This window comes from Apis laboriosa, unplaced genomic scaffold (assembly GCF_014066325.1).
Source record: "Apis laboriosa isolate Shangri-la unplaced genomic scaffold, ASM1406632v1 scaffold1321_cov151, whole genome shotgun sequence".
NCBI lineage: Eukaryota > Metazoa > Arthropoda > Insecta > Hymenoptera > Apidae > Apis > Apis laboriosa.
Genome location: NW_025221248.1, coordinates 805,437 through 831,865, shown reverse-complemented (window position 1 = coordinate 831,865; position 26,429 = coordinate 805,437). Strand labels below are relative to the sequence as shown.

Sequence of the window (26,429 nt, the reverse complement as noted above, 5' to 3'; positions counted from 1 at the left end):
ATATTTGGATATTTTATTAAAAAAAAAAAAATAATAATATTTACAATATATAATTATTATTAAGTATATTGAAATACTTAATGTAATTAAAATTAATAATTGTCATTGGTAAATCTTCATTTATTTTAAGTCATTTCATTTTCACTCTCCCTTGCTATCTCTTTCCTCTTACTTCCCTTTCTTTCCGCCATTAGGGTCTACATATTCTCTTTCCAATGGGTAAGCAAGTGACCACACACACTAGTATATTGAAGATCGGCAGTGAATTGGTGAATGCACGCATCGAACTTTCCTTGCCGTCGTTCGTTCTTTCTTCAGTGCGTGCCTTACGTGAATAACGTAAAGTATATTTTTGTTTCATATTGCTTACGTGGCATATTGTAGCAAATGTTTTATTAAAATTTTTAAAATAAACCGAAAAAGAGAAATGAATTAAAATTAATTACTTTTTAAAATCGTGAAAATTAACAATGAACGTGTATTATTAAAGTCTGTTGCAATTGTATTATTGAAGTTATGCCAGTGCCCTATTTGATTTTTCGTGGGGCAATGTAACCAATATGTATCAAGAATAACGGGGCTAAATGTGAAATGGATCTTGACTTTATTTAAAAAGAATCATATAATTGTAATATGAGTGTTCATAAATTCTTTTAATAGAAATAAAGAAAAAAGAAGAAAAAATTCCAGAAGAATTCTAATAAAAGTGAAATTTAAACAATAATAAAATAAATAAAATCATTATATAAAAAATGAAATTATATGAGTGCAGTGAACAATATAATTGAATATATTATTATTTTTAAATGAATTTAAAATAATGAAAAAAATTTAATTGAAAATATTAAAGTAAAAGCAAATGCTGCTTCAAAATATTAACGGTTATTTTGAATTTTGTAATGTTATATTTGTTGAGAATAAAATTTATAATTATAAAATTGAAAATGTAATAATGTAATTAATAGAGGTTAATAGTGAATTGAATTTTTTTATTTTAATAGGCGCGCTGTGAGTTAAATAAATCATAATATTTTTAGATGGCGTTATTCTCAGTCTTAATCAATTATAAATATTAGAGCGTTGCTATATTTTAAAAAATATTGATAATTCCTAATTATTTAAAATATATAAATATGTAAATTATATATGTAAATTATAATATGATATAGATAAAAAAATATATTTATACCATATATCTAATTCTTGAGTTTAATAAAGAATAAGTCAAATATGAATCGAAAAATTGAAATTTTAATTTAAAGAAACAAAAATTTACGAAAATAAAAATGAAATCATTTATTAATATTCACAATATTATATCTTTTGCGAACAGTTTTACTCAAAATTCAATGTTTTTAATTTTTCAACATTTTTTCTGAAGATTGATCACAAGAAATAAAGGTATGAAAAGTATCTATTTTATTCAATAAAATTTTATTCATAATTATTTTTATAATAATTTTGTACAATTTTCTAAATTTCACAAATATATTTCATAATTTAACAAATCAAAAAATATTTAAAGAAGGTTTAAATTATATTGACATAAAAAATTTCATACATGCAAAATTATATATAAAACAATTGTTATTATAATTATAATTATTATAGCTTTCAAATATTAATAGATATGCATTTATATCTTATATAAGATATGTATATTAGTGTATTGATTATATTTGTAAAAATTATATTTTATTCACGAAAAAATAGATAAAATATTTCTGTTAATTTTTTTTATTATTGATTATTGATTTTATATTTTCAAATCAATATGTAAAAATAATTAGGATAATATAAATATAATAATTATTTATATATTTATATAAAATCTATATATAAATTATATATTTATATAAAATAAATAAAATATGTATATTAAAAAAAAAATATATAAATATAAAAATATAAAAATATAAATATACTAAAAAAAATTTATATTATTATATTATATATAATATAATATAATATTATATGTAATATTATATTAATATATATAATATTATATTAATAATATATAACATATAATATTATTATAATATATAATATATATTATTATAATATACTATTACTATTATTATAATATATAATATATATTATAATATAGTATACTAATATAATATTATTATTATATATAACAAAAATTTTTTTTTAATTCACTTATCATTATTCATTTATTATTAAATAAAATATTTAAAAATATTGACAAATATAAATGGTAACATAAATATAGAAATTCATGATAATACTTAAGATAAAGTTGAAAAGTAATTTTATGATGAACAAGAAAAATAAAAAATTTATTTGATAATTTATATTGATGATTATTATAAAATGATTATTTTTTTAAGATGATTTTTTTGTTTTGTTAGTTAATTGCGTAAGAATTCTTAAGTTGCTTGTATGATTCACGAATGAATTATGTAGAATCATAGCCAGCTGAGGTCCGGTTACTGGTTACCTGTTTCTCGAACAAGTGTGCTGGCAACGGATTTGTCTTAAAGTATCGATCGTGACAATCTCTTCATTTGAACTTTTAGATCGATTTCCAACAAAAATTTCAGTTAATTTTATTAATGCATTGTTAAAATATGTAATAAAATTTCAAGAAATCAAAAAATATTATACTTTTGATATATAAATCATATTTTTATCATTTAGATTATATATTAATCATATGATTATTATTCGATATAAATATATTTTGCATTTTTTTTGTATATATTCTATTCCATTTTTTTTATTTTTGTTAACAAATTACATTATTATAATTATAATTATTTTTTAATATTATTTTTCTAATTTTTATTGCAAAACAAACTATAGTTTAATAATTAAATATATATTATTTGATATTGCTGAAATTCTTAGCTACTAGATTATAGCAATTTTATTGAAATAACGAATGAATTAATAAATTAATATTAACACTTTTAGAAATTGTAAGGTTTGGAATAATTAAAAATTGTAGAGTTCACTATTTCTATTTTATTCCGCTATTTCTCTAAAATATAATTTTTCAAAAAATTTTATTAAAAAATATATATATATAATTTTTCAAAAAATTATATTTTAATTTTAATGATATATTTTAATTTTGTTGATATAACTTTTTAATTTATTATTAATATAATATGTTTCTAAAAATATATTAAAAAATTGAATGCCTTGATTAATATATTAATATTCATCTATTATTTATTTATCTATTATTTTATAAAATGTAACTAATAATAAATATAACTAATAATACTATTAATAATTTTATAAAGTAACTAATAATAAATGCAAAATTCAAGGCAAAATGTCTATTTGTTTAATGTTAAAGATAATATTAAAATGTAAAACAATGACAGTAAAAAAATGAATGATTATGATATTCTTCATCAAATTTGATTTGAAACTTTTAATTTTTTTTTTATTTGAAAATTTTTAATTTCTTTATTCGATTTTATAAAATTTATTTCGATGAAAATTTATGTTTTCTTAAGAATATATAAATATAAATATAATATATTATATATAATATATTATAATAAATATATTCAATTTTTCATATGATAAAAATAATCTTGGAAATGATAATAACAATAAAATAAAAAATGAAGTATAATCTTTAAAGACATACATAATATAAATAATCTAAATGAAAATGAAAAATTATCATATCTATTTATATTATTTATAATCGCAATGCTGTTAGATATAGTAAGATAATTTATAAATAATATTTTATAATAATAATAAGTTTGCAAATTATCTTTAGCATAACATTGTTAATGGTTTCTCATAATATATGTAAGACCGTTGGAGAAGCTATAGTTTATTTTCTTTAACTTCTAATATTCATATGTATTTCTTTATACAATAAGATTAAACATCGATTTTAATTAGTTATTAAAAAATATTAATCATATAGACATTTTATTATTCAATATTTTCGAAGTGTAGTAAAGTAAATCATATTTAGTGAGTTTGATAATTCATAAAAAAATTAAGAGTAATTTAATTATATTAATTTCTCATATGTAAAATAAATTTTTATAATTTAGAATTAACATACTTTCATTATATATATTCATTATAATATGATATAGATATTTGATTCTCAGGTCAAGTGAATGTAGGACAAGTTCAAATGTTGAAAAGAAAAGGTAACGACTCACTTTATTCGTGGAACGAAGTTAGATTGATCGTAGAAATTTAAATAATTAATGCGAGATGTATAATAGATTATATATATATATATATATATAATTAAATAAATATTATATATATATGATTAAATATTTAGTATAATTAAATTTATTTTTTTCGTTACAGCTATTAATCAAAATGACTTCAAATGAAGATGGTGATTTGATCGATCTTGGAAATGATAATTGTGTATCACGAGTATCGATTCAAGAATCATTATCTGATGAGCAAGAACATCTTCTCGATGTGTGTCCGCCAAAATTAGAACAGGCATTATCATTAACTAGAAAACAAGAACAAATACAATGTATAAATGATAATGGTGATATATTAGTCACTTTAGGTCACGATCAAGTAGTACCTATTCGTAAAAGAATTGATGTCGTTTCATCTGATACCATAAAAAGGGTTCGCGATATTACCAGGAACTTAGAACCAGTTATAAGAAAGACTTGTTCTGATATTAATGAAGAGCATCAAGATACTGTCGATTATGGGAATGTATCAAATCATAAAGATGAATATTATCCCATCGAAAAGCTTGAAGAAGAAACATTTGAAGCACAAGAAATTAATAATGCTTTCAATTTTCTCACAGAACATGATGACAATGAAGATCATGCTGAGGCGAAATGTAACCATTACGATCAACTTATAAATTCACATAGATTTATGTTATTAACATGTTCTACTATAAAAAATAAACATTTGTTGAATTACCATAATAATGATTGTTCAAAAGTTTTAGAATATTGGAAAACCGATACAAATAACTTAACTTTTGAATCTTCAGATAAACTTTCTGAAAATATTTCGAAAAATATATCTCATCCTTTTAGTTATGAATTCGAAACTAATAATATGAATATTATTAAAAAATGTTCCGAAGAAGAAATGTTTGTTCAAGCCAAAAAAAGATCGTTTCAACATGCACATCGTAAATCTTGGACAGAAGGAACCACATTCAAAATTGTAACACAGGATGCATTCTCACGATTCGATAGATCAAGTAGTTTAAGAGAATATAATTGCTCACAACCAATTTTCAATGGTATTCATCGGCAGTCTAGTTTTATTTTAAGGTATAGTAATTTTATTATTTGCTCTCGCGTTTATTTAAATATAATAAATTAGCAATAAATTATTAAAAATAATAAAAATTATAATATTTGGTTATTGTATAATATACAAGTTTATATACATCGTAATATCTTATATTATATATTATTATCCAAAAGTTTAAAAAAGGAATAAAAAATAAGGATTTTAATAATTGATGATTTAAATAAAATCATTAAAAATCACATATGTAATAAATTAAATTTATTTGTTATAACCAAAGCTTGCTAAATAATAAAATAATATATATATAGTGAAATAAATATTACGATAATATAAATCAAATGAATATAAAATTATATCAAAATTTTTGATTCATCAAAATGACTATTTTATTAAAAAATTATCTTATTTTTATTAAAAAAGTTTTGATATTTTTTCAACATTCTATTAATTTCTTTTCTATTAATTTTTCTATTAATTTTTCTCTATTAATTTTTTTAATTTTTCTCTATTAATTCATTCTATTAATTTTTTTCTATTAATTTCTATTAATTCTTCTCTTAATTCTTAATTTTCTATTAATTGTCTAAAATTAATTGTCAATGTTAATAAATATTTATTATAAGTAATTATTTTAATATTTTAATATTTACAAAAACATTTTTTATTTCATTTAAAATTGACTATTTCCAAATTTTTGAATAATAGTATATGTATATATAAATATACGTACGTTTAGAATAATATAAAAGTCTCAGAATAATTTTATTAAAGCATGAACTTGAATCTTATTTAAATATTCATTTAAATTATTTTATTTTGACTTTGAATATATGGATAATGATAATATGATCAAGTTATCATTAAGTCATGAAGTCATATATTAAGAAATATTCACTTTGATTTCAAACTTTGATTTTATTATTTATTTTTTAAAGTCATCAAGTAAATTTTTGTTATGTATATTTTGCGTTATATTTGATAAATCTTTTTCGTTTTTCCACAAAATATTTGAGATTAATCATTTTTTGTGATAATTTTAAATATTATTTTTGTATAATATTTAAAAAGCGCTTTTTACATTAACAAAATTTCATTATTATAATAATAAATAATAAATAAAAGTATTATTTTTCAAAATATTACAAAATTCTATTTTATTCATGTAATATTGTACAATATATAATAATATGTTTAGTTTTTAATTACTTAAATGAGTCTACTTATTAATACTGAATAATTGTTTTTAATTGAGAAGTTGAATTTGTTAAATATCATCAATATTCATTGCAGAATATGAGCAGATTTTATATAATAACATAAAAGTTTGATTTTTATCAAGTTTATAAAAAAATAGGGAGAGAATCTTATAAATTATGTAATTTTTTTATGATTAGAAATAAAAATGAAAAACTAGAAATTTGATAGCTTTTTTTATCTTTTAGAATATAATAATAATACAATATTTCATATAAAAATACATATTAAATTTTTTTTAGTTAGATTAAAGTAATTTATATAAATAGAAAGTAGATCATTTTTGAAAATCAATAACGATAGAATCAATAAATTATGATAGAAATATTGTTCATTTTAAAGAGCTTCTGTTTTAAAATATTATGATTAATTAGAAGTAATATCATAAGTTGTACGAAAAATATAGAAGCGGAACTATGTATGTAAATATTTAAAGTAACATTTGTAGTCACGTCCGAGAAATAAAGATTGATAAAACTTTCTCTATATGATTCATATTTTTTTGGATTTAATCTCTTTTTAATTTCATGTATTCTTTTTTTTTTTTTTTAGATATACTATATTATTTACTTTTATATTATTCGTAATATATTTAGCTAAATTTTTTTATAATACATAATTCAAAGAAATATATATTGTATATATTTATAATTATGTATAATTTATATTCTTTTTTAATTTAACAAGTAATCATAACATTTTTAAATGCAGAGGAACGATAAATTAAAAAAACTATTTTTATTTACAGTTGTTCAATAAAACAAGAAATAGAAACCAATAAAGAAGATCAAGGGGATAGATATTCAGATTGTTCGGAAGTAGATTGGTCATGGCTGGAAGAAATAGAATATCCGCGAGTTACGGAGTCGTTAGCAGTTAGTGTGGTTGACGCGGTTCAGGAAAACACAAAAGGAAGGAGTGCATCCCCCACCAATGAAACTGCAAAGCGCAGGCGCAATCACGAGTATCGTGCTATCGAAGCGGGTTGTAGTGCCGCGATGTCTGTTTCTGGAACAGTGAAATCCCTAGTAGTTGATAGTTCGCGATGGTCAACATCCGATCCGTTGTCTGATTGTAACAGACATGATCAGAATGAAATTATACATTGCAACACAAATAACGAAATTATCGATCAGGAAATACATGAAAACTCTACAATTGTTAATTCTTGGGTACGAGCTTCAATGAGACGTTTGCGCCATTTAAGATTACCGGAAGAAACCGAACGACAACGAAGCATCGATTCGAATAATTGCCGCGGAACTATTGCGTCCGCGCCAAATTCTTTACCAGATATCGCCCTAATTGCACCAGAAATATTAGCTGCCCAAACAAATGGTACATCCGGCACTCTTGTGAGACCATCAAGTGCTCCTGTTAGAAACACAAATAATTTAAATGTTGTATTCCAAAGAAGTGAAAGACAATTTCGAGGAAGTCGATCGCAAAGAATAAGAAATCGTGAAATTACTTCGAGGCAAAATAGTGTTTTGTCGTCAACTACGGGTAGTGACACAACCGTTTCAGGAACTACGACGTATTCTAGTTCTTTTGGCGGTATTTCTACAAGTCCACCTTCCAGCACGACAAGTCCACAACGCATCGCTTCCAGACGGTGAGTTTCATCATTTTTTATTTTTCTAAATAAAGAATTCAATAGAATTTATTTGAACAAGTTTTACTTTATCAATAAAAATCTCTAAGATTCAAAAAATTTTCCATACATTACCTTTCGAATAATAAACAAAATATTAAAATATCCTATTTGTATGAATATTAATATCTTCTTTTTCAAAGAATTATTGAAAATCTAAATCGAAAAATTTGTTAAAGACATTATATTTTCAAATTTTGTTTAAAATTTTAATTCTATTCACATTCATCGAAAATCGGCTTAACAAATTGTGTTCATTCATGTTTGATTGCAAATACTTACTTATGCTTTGGATCTTTTTTGTGACGCAAACTGTCACATTTGGTGACCAAAATATTAGGAAATTAATTTAAGAAATTATTTCTGTATATATATATATATTTTTATTTTATTATCTATTTTTATTAAATTACTTAAAAACTAGTTGTACTATTTATTCGATAAATGTATAGAAAGTCTCTTTTAAATTATTGAATTAACATAAAATATTCGCAAAACTTATAATATATAAGTAAATATATATATAAGTAATATAATATATAAGTAAATATAATATATAAGTAAATATGTCATGACGTGAAACTAAATGTGAAAATATATATACATATGTACATGTAAATAAAAGATAATGATTTTTTTATATTTTATAAAAAAATATTATTTTAATTATATATATATATATATAAAATCAACATGTTATAAATTATATATATATAATTTATAACATGTTGATTTTTTAAAATGCAGAATTAATGATGTAATATTTACTACAATTAATTAATTTCTATTTTTTTATTCTGCTAAATGTTAAATCTTATATATTAGGAATTAAGGAACAAAACAAATTTTTATTTTATTAATATTTATAACTAAATATATAATTTTAAAATCTGAAACATGATGCATGCTAAAAATGATCAATATAATGATAAATGTTTTTTTTTTTTTCCTATAAATCAATTACTTATTAAAACTGTCACTGTATAAAATAATATAATAAGTGATATAAAACTTAAAATTAATAATAAAAAATAGTATTTATTACAATATTGTTAATGCTGGGAATCAAAAAAACATTTCACAAATTTTTTATCCACATTTTTTATGTGGATAAATTTTTTATGTGTGTTTAAAAAGTTTTATTATAAATAACATTAGAAATAACATAAATAAAAAGGATTTGGAAGTTAATAGAAGAATGAAAAATAATAAATGCCAATTTTATAACAATTAATTTTATAATATCAATTTAATAATTAATTGTTTTCATATAATCGTTGATTACATAAGTTAACATAATATTTTAACTTTAATAATTATTAGCACTATTTAATTTTTGCAAATAGAAAATAAAGATAAATATAAAGTTCTTCTTTAAACTTGAAAAGAATATATTAGATATAATTTATATATTGTAATAAATTTCTCAATCATATGTATTCATGTGTTCATTCAAAGATTTACGAATGATATAAGAAATTAAAAAATAACTGACTTTTAAAATGTTTAAAAAATTATAAATTTCCATTATCGAAGAATATAAGAAAAAATAAAAAAATATCATGATTTAATATTTGAAAACTTAGAGAAAATATTATATGTAGTTTTATTCACATTAAGCAATTGTCGAAGATTTATATTACAAAGATGAATTTCAAAACTTACTTCAAAATTTTTCATAATTATATATTTTTTATATATTTAAATTTTTCATAATTATAATATATTTCTAAAATTCATTTCATTTTATTAGAAAGAAAATAATATCGAATGTAAATTGTAGAAAAAAATTCAAAAATATTAATAAGATCATTTAAATTTGCAATACCAATTTTGTCTTTTGAATTCTTTTCATATTTAAATCAAAACTTGATACGTATATTTTGTTTTTCTATTCATAAAAATCAAATATCACTAAAAGTAAAAAATTGTTAAAGTTAAAAATATCAATAATTAATTTCTATAATTAACGATTATTCAAAAATTGTTAAATCAATTGTTATAAAATTTAGTATTTTTTTGCAGAAACATAAAAGATAATAACTTTTGAATTTTTTTATTTATGTTATTTCTAATATTATTTATATTAAGTTTCCGAACTTTTCAAATATTTATATAATTATTATAATTAAACGATTTATTTTCTTCACTATATTTTTATATCTATTTATTATATTTTATATTAATATTAAGCTGATAAAAAAGTTAAATTGATTTTTTATTTCGATAAAATAAATAATTTAAAATAGTTTATGCACATAAATTTATGATTTAAGAATGTTCTATGTTCATAAAATATTCTATTTTTGCCTAAGCAGTTGTGTAATCAATAAAAATTAAAGAATTATAACAATTAGACTGTATAATAAAACAAAATTTAATAAAAAAAAATTTATATTTTCAATTTTTCAAAAGTATTAAATATTGTAATTCTAAATTAATCATTTCTATTTAAAAAATTGATATTATTTTTTTAATAGTTTCTTTTTTACTTATTAATACTTGCATATTTCAATTTGTTGAATATTATGTCAAATATAAAAGAAAATGAAAAAAAATTTAAAACTATTATTTATTTGAGTAATTATATCGATTGAGTAAATATTGTAAATATAATACACGGTTTTTGGGTTAATAGTTCTTACGGACTTATAATATTCTACTCCGAGTCAACGGTACTATTTGTTGTAAGAGCTCTCTTAACGGTATATTTATATAATAATTCTATTATATTTTTCAAAATTTATCAAGATTTTATTTATTATTAAATACATTTTATAAAAAAAAGAGATAATAATTATTGTTATATTTGAAATCATTATTATTAGTAATTATATTACAAAAATTTTTCCAATTTGTTTGAAAATTAATATGTTCAGTATAAATACTTGAATAGCGTACATATGCATTAACAACATTTCCTCGTATTGATTATTTTATAAATATAAAAACATTCAAAACAAACATTTTGTAGGAATGTATTTTAACAAATAAATATTAAATATTTATTAACATCGGTGTATTTCATACAAGATATTTACAAAATAAATTTTTATAAATGTGAGAAAAAAATTTCAATTTTTTTTTTATAACGAATGTAAAAGATAAATGAAAGAAAAATATGTGAAACACATATATACATTATTGTAAAATATTAAATAAATATTAAATAAAAAAAAAAACACAAAGTTAGTTACTTTTTCTAATAGTTTTTGTAATATCTATTAAATATAGGAATTAGAAAATTCGCATAAATAATAAATTTATGATTAATTAATTTCTCTTATATTTGTGTCTTTCATTATATAAATTTTGAAAAGTTTAAAATAGTTTAAAATAGTTTTAAATTATTCAAAAACAAAATTATTGAATTTTATAACTTTTTTCATAGATATAATTATAATCTATATATATATATCTAAATTTAACAACATTTTTTTAAAATAATAATTTAATAAAATAAATTTATGAAAATACATAAGAGTAAATAGAACGAATAATTATTATTTATTAATTAATATTTATTAATTAATCAATATTTTTGTACCATTTATCATCGATATGTATGAATATTTACTTCATATTCTTAATTTTATTAGCTATATCAACATATCGAATTAATTATTACAATAAGAAACGAAGAATTAAGAGTTATTGTTGTTTAACAATTGTTGATCAATTCTTTAAAAAATTAAAAACTAAAAGAATTAATATATATATTTCTTTCAATAAAAATTATATATTAATCTTATAATTTGTGTAGCAATATTTATATTTCATTTTTAATAATGTTTGTTCTTGAAATTATTAAAATATAAAAAAATTTTAATGATGATAAAAATAAGTTATTAATATTATCAAGTTATCAAATATTAGCAGTTTATATACAATAAAAAATTAAATTAAATATAAATACTATAAATGATCAATGTCAGTTGATCCTAATTCTGATGATCTGACGAACGATTAAATACGCAAGCGTAAGTATACACGTGCGTTCATTTACCTTGTTCGTCACGTGACTTTAAGTGAATACAGTTATACATTGGCTTTAGAGGGATCCTATGTATTTACTTACATACTTACATACAATTCATCAGCAATGGTATATTTAGTCAGTATAGCTAGTTGCTAGAAGCATAAACGATCGAGAAATTTTTCAAAGTTTATTCGCGATAATGCTACAATTTGTTTTTAAGTGATTATCAAAAACAATAGTGTATTTATAATTCATTATTTCTTGTTTTGATAAAAATTTTTTTTATATTATTTGAAATATCAGATTTTAAATATCATCAAATAATCTTTTTTATATTTTATTTTAATACATTATTTTAAAAAATTGAACCAGTTAAATTGACGACGATCATATCGTTTCTTGTGTTGCTTTTTCTCTGACGTTTTACCAGTTACTGATCGATATTTCATACAAGAAAATGAATTTGGTTGGAATACTATGACATATATTATTTGAAGTATTATCAACATTATTTTACAAATGTTGAAAATCAAGAAATAATTCTACGAAAATATATTTTCTTTATATTCTTTTAAACAATATGTTAATTAATAATAAATAAGATATGAAAAAAATTTCAATTCAAAAAATGATTTATAATAGATAATATAAAATATATGATAAATAAATATATGATAAATAAATGTTTAAAATATAAAAAATATAAATATTTTTATATAAATTTAGTTTTGTGAAAAAATTAAAAAATATGCATATAAAATGATGATTAAATTATTTTTTAAGTGTTTGAAATATTATATTAATTATTGATAGATTTGAATACATTTATTTTATTGTTAGTTGTAGAATTAATCGCATCTAGAAGTTATATGTTTCTTTATTAAAAATTCAACAATAATGGAAAAAATTTATTATATTTTTTTAAATAAAGTTCGAATTGTATCTTTTATTTGAAATCATAGTTAAATGAAAACAATTTAAATCAATTTCGGAAGTAAATATGATAAAAAATATTCTTCTTAAGAAAACGAATGATGAGAAATTGAATTGATGTTGTATTTTGATCGATTATCATGTAGAAAAACAACTGCAGTGCGCTGTATTTGAAGCAAATATTGATTGATTATTATCGGTGTGCAATGTAAAAAGTTCGATATGATTAAAAAAATAAATCTCTTGAAAATTATTGGAATAAAATTTTGAGAATTAAATATCATCAAATTAGAAATTGATAAATACTATTATAATTTTTTATAATTTATTATTATAATTTATGATTTAAATGGTAAACTATATGATCCATAGCGTGATTAATATTTTTAAATCATTAATTAAATGTTTTGAATAAAGAACTTGCTCGCGAATAATATGAATCGATATTAATGTTGGAATATGCTATTATATTACATTATAATGGAAAAAAAAGTCACCATAAATGTGAACAAATTTTATGTGAATGCAAAAAGAGATATACACTTTTAAACAATATGAATGAAATTCTAAAATCTTTTTTAAAATTGACATTGGAAAAGCATAGTTTTGAAATTCGATTATTTTTACTTCATTAAACGTGTACTGTTGGAAGTTAATACTTTGAAACACTTGTGTATTTCATACAAGATTGTTTATTATTCTATCATTATTGTTCGAAATTGAATATAAAATCAATCGATTGTTTTGTTTTATATATTGATTATTAGTAGAATTAAAAAAAGAAATTAAAAAAAGAGAAAAGTCAATTTGAACCTCATGGCAACGAAAGGTCATTGACACTATTGATGTAACATGTATTCAAGATGAACCACGATTCAACGATTTGTCGTCAATATTTCTACTGTAGTCAACGTAGACATCGTATCAGGTATACTATTCTAAAAATTTCTTAATAATTTATTATGACATTACAATTTTTTTATTATCTCCTATTAATTTGATAATTTTCTCTTAAATTAATTTTATATGTTCAATTATAATTTTTGAATTTGATTAATTATATAGATAAATAATTATAATTTTTTTCTGAAATTTTGATATTTATATATTTTTATCTATTATCTGATATTTTCTTTTCTGAACAAATTCTAATTTGATACTGAAATATGATGTCAAATATAAAATATTATATTAATGATTAACTTTTAAAATTTTTATTATTTTAATATTTATTAAAATTTATTATTTAAATATTTATAATAAAATTTTAATTTAATTTAACAGTGATAGATTTTTAATCTATATAATGTAGATTATGTAAAAAAAAATGATTGATCATCGATATCTTGTTTTCTTTGAGAAATCAAGGAAGTTAAGATCTTGAAACTAAGAGATTTTATCATCAAGACTTCGAAATATCGAATAAAGGAAATAATGATCATTTCAAAAAAAAAAAAAGAAATTAAATAATCAAACTTAAATCAAGATTATTACGAATCTTTTTTAAATATATATAATATGTTATGCGATTTATCGTATTTATTTGTCAATCTTGATCATATTTTAGGAATTCTTTTATCAAAAAGAATTACTATAGTATTTATCATTTATAGTATATATAATAATATTAGCGTACATATTATGAATTATTACTAATAGATTCATTATTTAGAGCATATTTTTTGCTCTGATTACATTGCAAAGTATATATAAATAGAAGAATAAATTCATGCATAATTATTTATGCATATATGAAATTTATTAAAATTCTGATACGTATATATTTTTATATCTCTTTTTAACTTTCAATATATATATTAATGTAAATAAAATATTGTCAATAGAAACTTTCTATTAAAAAAATAAGTTGCTTATTTTAAATGAATTATTAATCCATTCGTTTCTTTATAATAATGTATTCATATATGTAACAATACATTTTATTATATAATTTTTATTATTTTATTTTTTAATAGATTTTAGATCCTAATAATTAGATAATAAAAATAAAAAGCCACAATTTATTATCTTTTTTTCGTTTATTGTAATAATGGATCAGCCATATTAATAAATAAATTATTAAATTTAAACTTATCATTGTCAAATTGAAATATGCACATATATACATATAATCTCACAATTTTAGAGAAATAAGTTTTATTTTGATTGATCATTAACTTACGCCTGCATTTAATTTTAAGAATGCTATTGTTTGAATTTTTGCAATTAAAGAATCATAATATATATTGTATTTTGCTTTCTTGCGTAGTGAATTTAATATAATGTGAAATATTATAATGTATTTAGATATATATAGATATATATAACATAATGTCACTATCGCGCCGAATCTACTATTCGCGTGTTTCTAATCTCATATATTATTAACATATACCACTAAGCATTAAAAGTAGTCATTAGAAGTGGTCAGTTTATTGATTAATCGATAAAACATTCCGTTTTTGTCCTTGAAGTTTTAAGACTCGAGAATTCGCGACTAACTTTTAGATTTTTGATTTTGAAATTCTTATTATCTAACATCAAATTCAATTAGCATATTTTACAATGATAATTAAATAATATAATTATTTAATTATCTGATAATTAAAAGATATTTTTTTATTATTTATAATATAAATTTTAAAATAAAATTATACATATATTTAAAGTATTTATATTATTACTTTTCAGTATTTTTCTTATAAATAACAAATTTAAAAAAAAATAGAAAAAACAAAGTGCAATATGAAAACCAGAATAAATTTTTTTAATTTATAATGTAATAAATTATGGCATTCGTGAAATGTCATTAGATATTATTTTCTAAATTGACACTTATATTTTTATCATACTTTATAACAATTTTCAAGACAAATTTAATGATTTATTATATAGTATGTTATGAATGTTATAATATATAGTGGGATATTTTTAAATTTTAGAGTTATAACTTTTAAATTTAAAAATATTAGTTGATATTATTTATTAAATTATAAGCAATTGAAAAGTTATTTGGAATGTTAATATATTTACCAAATTATGTTTCAAGATATTCAGACTCGAAACTTTTTTTTTGTTTATAATACAATATTGCGACATTTATGAAAAGCTTATAAAATCGATATTACGCAAACTTTATTTTTAATGGAGAGAAAGAATAAAATAACATTGAAAAAAAGAATTATTTATATTTTTAATCATAATAAAAAATAAGTTTTATTTCCAATAAAATAAGAGTTTTAAAAAAATTATTTTGGTTATCTTTTTTCAAATTAAGTTTGAAAAGTTTTCATTATATTTCAACATTGAATTTAATTATATCAGTGCAATATTTCATTAAATATACATTTAAATAGATATAAAACAATACAAATAGATTTTATTAAGATTTTTATTAAAAAGAGTTTTTAAAAATTGTTCATTGAATAGAAAATATAAGAAAAATTATTTGATTTGTAACTTAATTTGATATTAAATAGTATTATGAAATAGTATTAATGAAATAAATAAATTAATGAAATAAATTTATTTTTTGTATTGAAAAAAATTTAATTTCTAATGATTTTTTGTAATTTTATAGTATTTTTTTTTATTCAAAAACGATAATGAGCTTTTAATATCCTAATTCTTAATATTTTTTAATATAACTTTTTTTAACATATTTTTTAATATAACTGCAGAAGAATTCTGTAAACGATATTTTTCTCTTTATTTTATATGAAAAATATTAATTAAATTCTATTTTTTTGAAATTTTACTAAAAAAATCTATTAGATTTATATGATTAAATCCTAAAAATTTTTTGATTTTGAAGTTAATAATTTAATATAATTTTTCAATTATAAATCAAATAAATTATATATAGTTAATGAATTACTTTTATAATTAAATTTTATAATTTTAATTAAAAAGAATAGAATATCTACTTTTCATAGAATAAGATTTCGAATATTCAAAGTTAAGATGAAAATTGATAAAAATTGCAATTATTGAATTATTATAATAAAAAACATTTAGAGATTTATATAATATATATATAATGGTAATAAATACTTACAATTGATATTTCGTATATCGTATATATTTTACATTTATTTTGATCTTTAGAATCGATCTTAGATGTTCCATCAATATATTAAAAATCTATATAATAAGATAAAATAAGTAAAAAAGACAGCGAGTTTTTTGCAAAATGAAATTTCCAATGTTTTTAATGGATTAAGATCAATTATTGAAATTTTCAAAAATTTCTAAAATAAGAATTCTCATAATTTTGTTCATTATTGAAAATTCAATATATATTTAATTTATTATATAATATTTTAATTTATTATATTGAATTTATTATATATTATATTATATAAAATTTTCATATATATATATATATATATATATATATATGAAATTATTTCATATATATATATATTATTAAATTATAATAGATTATTAAATTCGTCTTGATAGTTGCTAACATTAATATAAAAAAAAATATAAGTATCAATTAAAAAAAAATTATGATATTGCTATTATTTTTCATAACTTCATTCAAAAACTAAAAAATTATTTTGATTCGTCTTTTCTTTTTTTTTTTTAAATCTATTGATTGAAAAAAATGCAGAAAATTAATAGTGAACGAACATTCTCTTTTCATTTTAGATGAATATAAAAATGATTAAAAATACTTGTATTCATCTTAATCCAACAATTGACAAGATGATACATAATAAGGATTTATTCGGAATATATATAATCTTTGTATATATGTATATATAAATATATGTATATATATATATATATATATATATATATATATATATATATATAAAATCTTTTTATATATCTATATATTATATGAATAACTTATAAATCATCATTTGAAATATTAGGAAATGTGTAAAATTGATGCAATATGTATATATGTATATAAATATATATGTTACTATATAAATATTTACTAACTTTCTGTATTCTCTATGCAAAACAAGATCGAATTGCGTTTTTAAATTCAACTGAAATCATATATTTTTTTAAGTATTTGTTTTTCTAGTTCATGATAATAATTTTCATTCTTTATTTTTTATCAAAATCATTGCATTGCTTTTATTTATTGTAATTTATTGTAATTTATTCTATCTTTCTTATCTATTATATCTAATTTATTTTATATTCATAAGTAATATTTATTATATTAATATATAATATTATTATATATTATATTTATATATTATATATTATATATTGTAATATTATTATTTTTACATATATTACATATAATGAAAAAATGATTATAAAATTTATAAAATTTAAATGTATAATATATAATAATAAAATTATATAATTTAATGATTATATAATATAATATTAATTCTATTTATTGATCTTCTATAATTATCTTTTATAATTTGATTTAACTTAAATGAAAATTTGAAAATAATATTCAACATTCATTAATATTCAACAAACAAACATTCTGTAGTAAAATTATGTAAATATTTTATAATAAAACCTTAATATAATTTAAAACATTCTATAATAAACCTTATATTCAATGTTATCCTGTTATTGAATCATGATATAGTCTTTCATTTGTAGCAATATAATCTCAATTGACTATGAATTTTCTTTTGTAAAAATAACAAATATGATATTATGTTTGCCCAAATTGTATAATAAATTGATAGGATTTTTAATTTTAATCTTATAGTAATAATAATAATTAAGAGTTATATCCATTCGATGAAATATTGTTCTTAATATTTATTTTATATACTTTTTTATTATATATTAAAATGTAAAATATTCTTTTTTTTAGAATATGTGAAAGGCAAAGAGATGTTGATAGAAATGAAGATAGAGGAGAGGATGAGGACGAGGATGCTAATCCATTGGGAAAATGGCCACATGCTCTTAGTCCAGCTTTAGCATATCTCAGTTGCACCCTTGGTCTTTTTAATATAAGTAGATTTTCTATTCTGAGTATACAATTTGGAGGTATATACAGACATTATTACGTAATTGTACAAAGTTTTTAATTTTTATTATATTTTGTACTCATATTGTATCATATTTTCTTTTCAGCAAATTTTATTGTACAATTTTTAATTTTATCTTTGATATTGGGTATTCCACTTTTGACGTTACATGTATGTCTCGGTCAAAGATTGGCGGCTGGATCTGTAAATATGTGGAAAATTTCACCTGTTTTTCAAGGTGTTGGAATAGCTCTTCTAATTGCACAAGCTTTTATTGGTATTTATAGTGTTGTTGGTATATCTTGGATGTTCGTATATTTTAGGTATATTGATTTGTTTTATACAATTCTAATAAATTCTATGTTAAATTTCTTGTTATAAATTAATATCTAGATTTCAATAAGTATATAATAATAATGATAAAATGTTTTCAATCTCTTTTCAATCTAGAGATTCATTCATAACGAAACAGGATAAGTATCGATGGGCAGAACCATTTTCTTTATACAGGGACGATAAATCTATACAAAATAATAGTAATTTGCATAAATTATATGAAACAGTACCAGATTATTTTAGCGGAGTTGTTTTGCAAAGACATCATTTAAATGAATCAGATCCTGGTGTTATAACATTGAAGTTTCAATTAGCTTTTAATTTAGCCGTTGTATGGATGATTGTATTTGTATCATTAAGCAAAGGTAGATATTTTATAATTTTATTATTATTTATTTATACTTTTATTTTTTTTTCTAGTATTTAATAATTTTTTTCAGGATTAAAATCTTATGGAAAAGTAGTGTATGTTTTTACACTAGTACCTGTATTTGGTACTTTAGTTCTTTGTACAAAATTGCTCGGTCTTACGCCACCAGGTTCTATACATCAACTATTTCCAGCCACTGTATGGACCGAATTTTTTATTAATGGTAAATCGTGGTTAGCTGCATCTATTGAAGTTTTTCTTACATGGGGATTATTTGGTGCAGCTGCTATGCAGGTATCTATATAATATATAATATATAATATATAATATATAATATATAATATATAATATAGTATAATAAACATATATGAAAGTAATTGAATACTTGTAAATACATAATTATAAATATTATTATTCTAGATAGCTGCTCATAATAAGCACAAACATCTATTACAACGAGATACGAGTCTTGTAATTGTATTAACAATTGCAGTTCTACTTCTCGCTGCTTTTCTGGCAAATACTTGTGTACAAGTTCTCAAACATCACGGATATATTTATATACCTAGTTCATTTGGTAATAATATATTATCAATTTAAATTAAAGCTAGAAAATTATATTTATATATAATATTCTATTTTAGAAAAAATATCATTATATATGTTTATGAGACCCGTCAATCAACCTGCACCATCAGGATATAGTAGTACACCAGAAAGATTTATGGCACATACTTCTTTTATTGTTGGAGAGCGTGTAACTCGTCCTGGTGCAGATTTTAGTATTGAATCTGGTTATCAAGTTTTAAGATTATCGACTGAATTGGTTCCCGCAACATTAGCATTACTAGGTACTGAGCAAGTATCGCCATTTTGGGCAATACTCTTTTATTTCATTCTTATTCTATTTGGAATAGCCCAACAGGTATGTAATTGTATGTAATTGTATGTATGTAATATGTAATTGAAATATAATAAAAATTGAAAATATAATATTCAATTCTATAAGTTTATATATATATATTTCAATATTATAGCTGGCAATATGGCATTGTGTGATAACTGGTATTATGGCAATCAATACAAAAATGATGAAGTTGTGGGAAACTACTGTTACATTCTTCAGTTGTGCTTGTGCTTACATACTAGGTTTACCTATGGCTACAGAAGTAAATATAATTATTTATTTTTATTTATTTTTATTTATTTATATTTTATTTTTATTTTTATTTATACAATGTATTTATGAAATATTTCAAATCAAAAATATTGATTTAAAATAATATTTGTTAATAATATTCAAAAATTATTGTACAGAATAATATATTGTTAAAATAAATTATAGATAAATTTGAAAAATCGATTTTAAAGAACAAACATAAAAATTGGTATACAAAAATATCGATCGAAGTTTATTTATTAAATTAAAACTATATTTAAATTTATATTATATTAGAAACGAGATAAAAACAAAATGTAAAACAAATTTCGATTACTTATAATTTAATTATAATTTAATAAATAAACTTTGATCGAAAATTTTATTAATTTATATCAATTTATGTTTGTTTCAGTCCCTAGAATCAATTTTCCAAAGATATCTCAAAAATATATTAATTAATATAATAATAATAATAATAATAATAATAATTTAATATAATATAATATAAAGTGCTTGTTTTATTCGAACGTAGGATTTAAAATTATCTTCTTATCAGATAGACTATGTAATATTCTATTTATATAGATAAAAATTATCAATCCAAGTACAAATTTGATTAAATATTTCATCAGTATGAATAGAGTCACCGTGTGTTTTACAAAATGAATAATCGAGTTAATTCAATAGAACGACGAAGCGTACCTTGTTATTTCTGCAACAATTTTTTGGAAGAGAAATATTTGTACAATCATGTGAAACATTGCGGATCTGTTTTAGAGGAATGTTCTTTTAAATGTGGAGTTTATGTACCTCGAAAAAATATGGAAAATCATCGAAAAACATGCAACAGGAATATTACTAAAGGAAATAATCAGATAAAAGAAATTCAAGATTCTTTATGGAAAAATAAAGTATTTTCTGTTCTAACATTGCTACGATCTGCAATAAATATTGAGGAAAAAGAACGCAGAATTCTTCAGGATAATATGTCTCAATGTTTAAAATTATTGAATTCTCAACAAAAATCTATTGATTTTTTACGATTTCAACTTACTAATATAATAAAAGAATATCACCAGTCTAGTGAAATGTTAAATCAAAAATTAAATGATTTAGAAATCACTTGTGATAACATGGAACAACGTACTAGTTTAAGTTTTCAACAAATCTCGGAACAATTGAAATTTTTACATGATGAATTAACTAATGAACAAAATAAGCATGATGAAGTATTAGATAATTGGTCTTTAGAATTAAAAGATCTAAAGACTTTTTTAACAAAGGAAAATGTACATATAAATAATATATGGCAAGAACAACAACAGTCAATTAACGATCTTAAATTAGAATTGGAAATGAGATGTAAGAATTCAAAGGAATTAATGGATCAGCAAAGATTCATAATGGAGAAAATAAAAGATCTAGAAAAAGAAATACAAGGACAATTGGAAATCACTACTAATCAAAAGAGTGATATCAAAGAATTGAAGTTTCAAATGAAAGAAAATCTAAAATATTTGGAAGAATTGATTAAAGATAATTTAAAATTTAATATTTCAGAATTTCCTAATTATCAATATAAACACGAATGTTGTGATCAATATTCAAATAATGGTCGTCTTTTATGGAAAATTGATCGCTATAAAGAGAAAATGACAGAGGCAAAAGAAAATCATTGTGTTCTTTATAGTCCAAAGTTTTTAAATAAAGAATATGGATATACTTTAAGATTGAAGTTATTTCTAAATGGTATAGGGCAATGGAAAGATCGACATATTATTGGATGTCTACAAGTTGAAACTGGAAAATGGGATCCACTCTTAGATTGGCCTTGTATTCTTAAAGCAACAGCTATCTTAAGAAATCAAGAAAATCCAGCAAATGATATAAAAAAATTTGTAAAAGCTGTAGGACAGGATAAATCGAATTCTAATGATGTGAATAAAGAAACTGGAATTTACATGTTTATTCCACATACAATTTTAACTCGTTATCCTGGATATATTAAAGACAATGCATTGTTTTTAGATATTCAAGTGACAAATACAAAATCTAGTGTTTCTACATTATCTTTAACATCATAAGTAGTTAAGATAATAGGACAAATTATTAATTGTAAAAAATAATATTGTATAAAAGTAAATACGTATCTATAAATTGTATAATTTTATCGTTAAATGAGAAAAAAAAATGAATATTGTTTGTTTCATAGAAATAAATCGTTTGTTTCTAGCTGGGCATACACGTTGTATATTATCTAGATTATACAATCGGAGGTACATGGTGGATAATAATTTTATATTTGGTGCAAGTCGGTGCTGTATTCGCAGTACGAGGACGTCCACATAGCGGTGAAGCGGTAGTTGCCGAATTGTTTCCTCCAACTGGTCGATGTCTCAGACATTGGGCTGGTCCTCTTCTATCATTTACGTGGAATGTTATATTACCTGTTATTCTTATGGTATGTTTTTGGTAAAAATAATTGTATATCTAAATTTACAATTATTGATTTAAACTCAACAGGTACTTAGTATTACGATATTTAAAAATGCTGGATTTCGAGAACTTTATTCTTATCGACGAACTGTTAAAGAATATTGGACTATTTGGGCAAAACAACTCGGAGCTACAATCCAATTAATACCAATACTAACAATACCGGCAGTAGCTATTATACAAACATGCCGATATCTAAACAACGGTCCACCTGATATATTTGATGTAAGGTTTAATTAAATTTTAACAAACTAATAATATAGAATAATCTTTAATAGTTAATAAATAGTTAATAATTAACAATTTTATTCTATTTCTTATTTTTCATTATGCATATTAATAGATATTTAATATTAATTTTTATTGTGCTAACATTAGAATAATCAAGTGGAAGTTAATATAAATCACTGTGAACAATGCAATGGTGTAAGTTTTTCTTTTCTAACTTTCTAATCGTTATATATTTAACATTTATTTAACATTATTTATTCATAGATAAAAAAAAGATGTCTGCTTTTATAGATAATATATATAGATAATATTTATAGATAATATATATATATATATATTTATAATATCATAAAAAATTTTAATTTCGCAGAGAATTCAATTGTTATATCGACCATCTTTGGAATCGGATGATCCACGAGATACGCAAACACATATTGGAAATGATATAAATACTAGCATTCATGGTAATGCTATTGTACATGCGACGGCAGAAATACCATTTGAGGATCCGCCACCGAAATATACACCTCCTCCAAGTTATACTACAGCAACTGGCGCAAGGATAGCAAAGATGTTGAGGCAAAGTTTTCGAAGAAGTGTACGTCGAATAGTAAACGTTCTTGGTGAAAGCAGTACTCCGAGACAAAGACCAGCGTTACAGCCTCCACCTCCTGATTATGCTACTGTACTTGTAGAAATGAATCAAAATAGACAAACACAAGATGTAACAATTCATATAACTGAAACAGGAAATGAGAACACTAATTCAAACATTCGAAATAATGATACAGAAAGACATAGACCTAATACAGACAGAACAATGGCAATTAGTGCAATAGAAAACTCGGATGTGGTCGGAAGGTCACATTCGATACTCGAAACACCTCGATCATGTTTGATTTCATCGAGCAGTTCAAATTTAACTGCAGTCGATGTGGCAAATTTACTTCGTAGTAGTATTAGAAGAGGAACTACACGAACGCAACATTCTTTACATAGAAGTTTTTGTCATGACGAACCAACTGTAGCAGCATCCGTTGAAAATCTAGTCGAGGCTGCGGCGCCAATCGGTGAAGAATCCTTAGTCCTTCCGAAGGACGTGTCTCTAGTCTCCAATGAACAGATTAACAATAATAACGATGATAAAAAGACTGCCGAAGAAATGGATTATACCGTTTCCGTGATATAGATTATATTTGTCTTTAAAATTTTAATGAAAAATAATCTAAAGATTGTTTAATTTCTGCTATATAATGTTATTATTATGGTGATATAGAATCATTATGCACTGTCGACTAGAGACCAGAGATTTAATCATTACAAGATCAAAAAGCAGACATTCTAATTTAGCGATTAAATTTAATAATAATGTTGAAAAATTGTTAATATAATAAATTTTTCTATCGAATTTTTATATTTGGTCTGCACTCATATTTTAATATCATATGACTCATATATTTCAATTGTCATTACGATTAGCTATTATCTGTATGTTACCGATAATTTCATAATCGCTAACCACATATTGGTATTGAGAATTAAATTCTCAGTCAATCAAATCTACATAACAGATTTTGTTAAATGCTTGTTATAAGTTTTTGTATAAATTTGATATAGAATATATTATATTATTATATTTGGTAATATTAGCAAATTAGATATAAACATAAGAAAATCTATTAAAGTAAATCTGTTAACTTTTTCAGAGTAAATCATTCAGAACATAATAAAAATCGCCATATGAATTTTATATACATATATACATATATATATTTTTTAATATTAAAATGATATTTTAGTATCACTAATAAAATATAATAAATTTTAAATAGTTATATGCTTTTATTTAAAACTTAAATGACTAAAATTACAAAATGATCGGTTTTTGACATTTTCTGAATATATTGTAGATTTTATTATTTTTGACAACAGGTTATATTAAAGATCTATTGTCAATCTAGCCTTTGATTTTATCAATAGATTATGCAAAATTTAATACGAAAACAGATAGTTATGAATTTATAAATTTTTTCAATGTTTATTGTTGATATATCTAATCTGACAATGATTTATAGAATATGAGCTTAAATATATTTTTTTGAATCTAATGGTTTCCGGTAATTAGTCGACAGAAGAAGCGAATAAATACTCGACTTTTACTTAAATAATTAAAGTGATTAATTTAAGTCATTCGAAATCGTCATCCATATAAACAAAATATCAAGTTAAAATAATTTGCAATCGTTCAATCAGAAATAATCAATCATTTGTCTATTTTTGGTCGATTGATTTAATCATTAAAAGCTATTAATAAATAACTGCGGTTTAATAGTTCTTAGTTCTTCTCTTGAATAAATAATAATCTTTAGTTCAACTCGTATCGATATTCATTTTTACATACTATATTATAAAGAATAGATATGTTGCTAATGATTTTGACCATCGAAAAATTAATTTTATTTTTTAGACTGAATTCAGTATTTTTTTAATCTTATTACTTGACAAATAATTGCATAATATTATAATTTTATTTATCCTAGCAATTTTATAATATGCAAATAAAAATCAGATAAGGATAAACTTGTTTTATTACTTATTATAATAATCTTCGATTTTATATCGTATACGTCGAAATTTTTTAATGTTCAATCTTCTTTAAACCATACTATTTTAGCATATTGGCATTTTTAATTAAGACTGTACAACTAATGCGTCTATATAATATGTACATATATAAATGTACATATATTTGTTGCAATCTTACAATAGTTTTATGATAA

General features: G+C 20.7%; 2 protein-coding genes across 4 annotated transcripts; both read left to right on the top strand.

The window, feature by feature from the left end:
* Positions 1 to 1,268: 1,268 nt before the first annotated feature.
* Positions 1,269 to 26,156, top strand: LOC122720766 (sodium-dependent transporter bedraggled). 3 transcript variants are annotated; one of them, XM_043947721.1, is made up of 14 exons: positions 1,269 to 1,401; positions 4,324 to 5,279; positions 7,265 to 8,131; positions 18,895 to 19,073; positions 19,161 to 19,377; positions 19,505 to 19,755; positions 19,831 to 20,054; positions 20,181 to 20,337; positions 20,405 to 20,685; positions 20,798 to 20,929; positions 23,156 to 23,383; positions 23,446 to 23,643; positions 23,797 to 23,844; positions 24,020 to 26,156. In XM_043947721.1, exons 2-14 carry the CDS (start codon positions 4,336 to 4,338, stop codon positions 24,836 to 24,838), a joined length of 4,545 nt encoding a protein of 1,514 aa, XP_043803656.1. In that variant the 5' UTR covers positions 1,269 to 1,401; positions 4,324 to 4,335; the 3' UTR covers positions 24,839 to 26,156. The 3 variants fall into 3 exon arrangements, with proteins under 3 accessions (XP_043803656.1, XP_043803658.1, XP_043803657.1); XM_043947722.1 differs by lacking the exon at positions 1,269 to 1,401 and adding an exon at positions 4,062 to 4,154; XM_043947723.1 differs by lacking the exon at positions 23,797 to 23,844.
* On the top strand, positions 21,463 to 23,297 carry LOC122720768 (TNF receptor-associated factor 3). Its single transcript, XM_043947728.1, has one exon. It carries the CDS (start codon positions 21,585 to 21,587, stop codon positions 23,004 to 23,006), a length of 1,422 nt encoding a protein of 473 aa, XP_043803663.1. The 5' UTR covers positions 21,463 to 21,584; the 3' UTR covers positions 23,007 to 23,297.
* Positions 26,157 to 26,429: the final 273 nt, after the last annotated feature.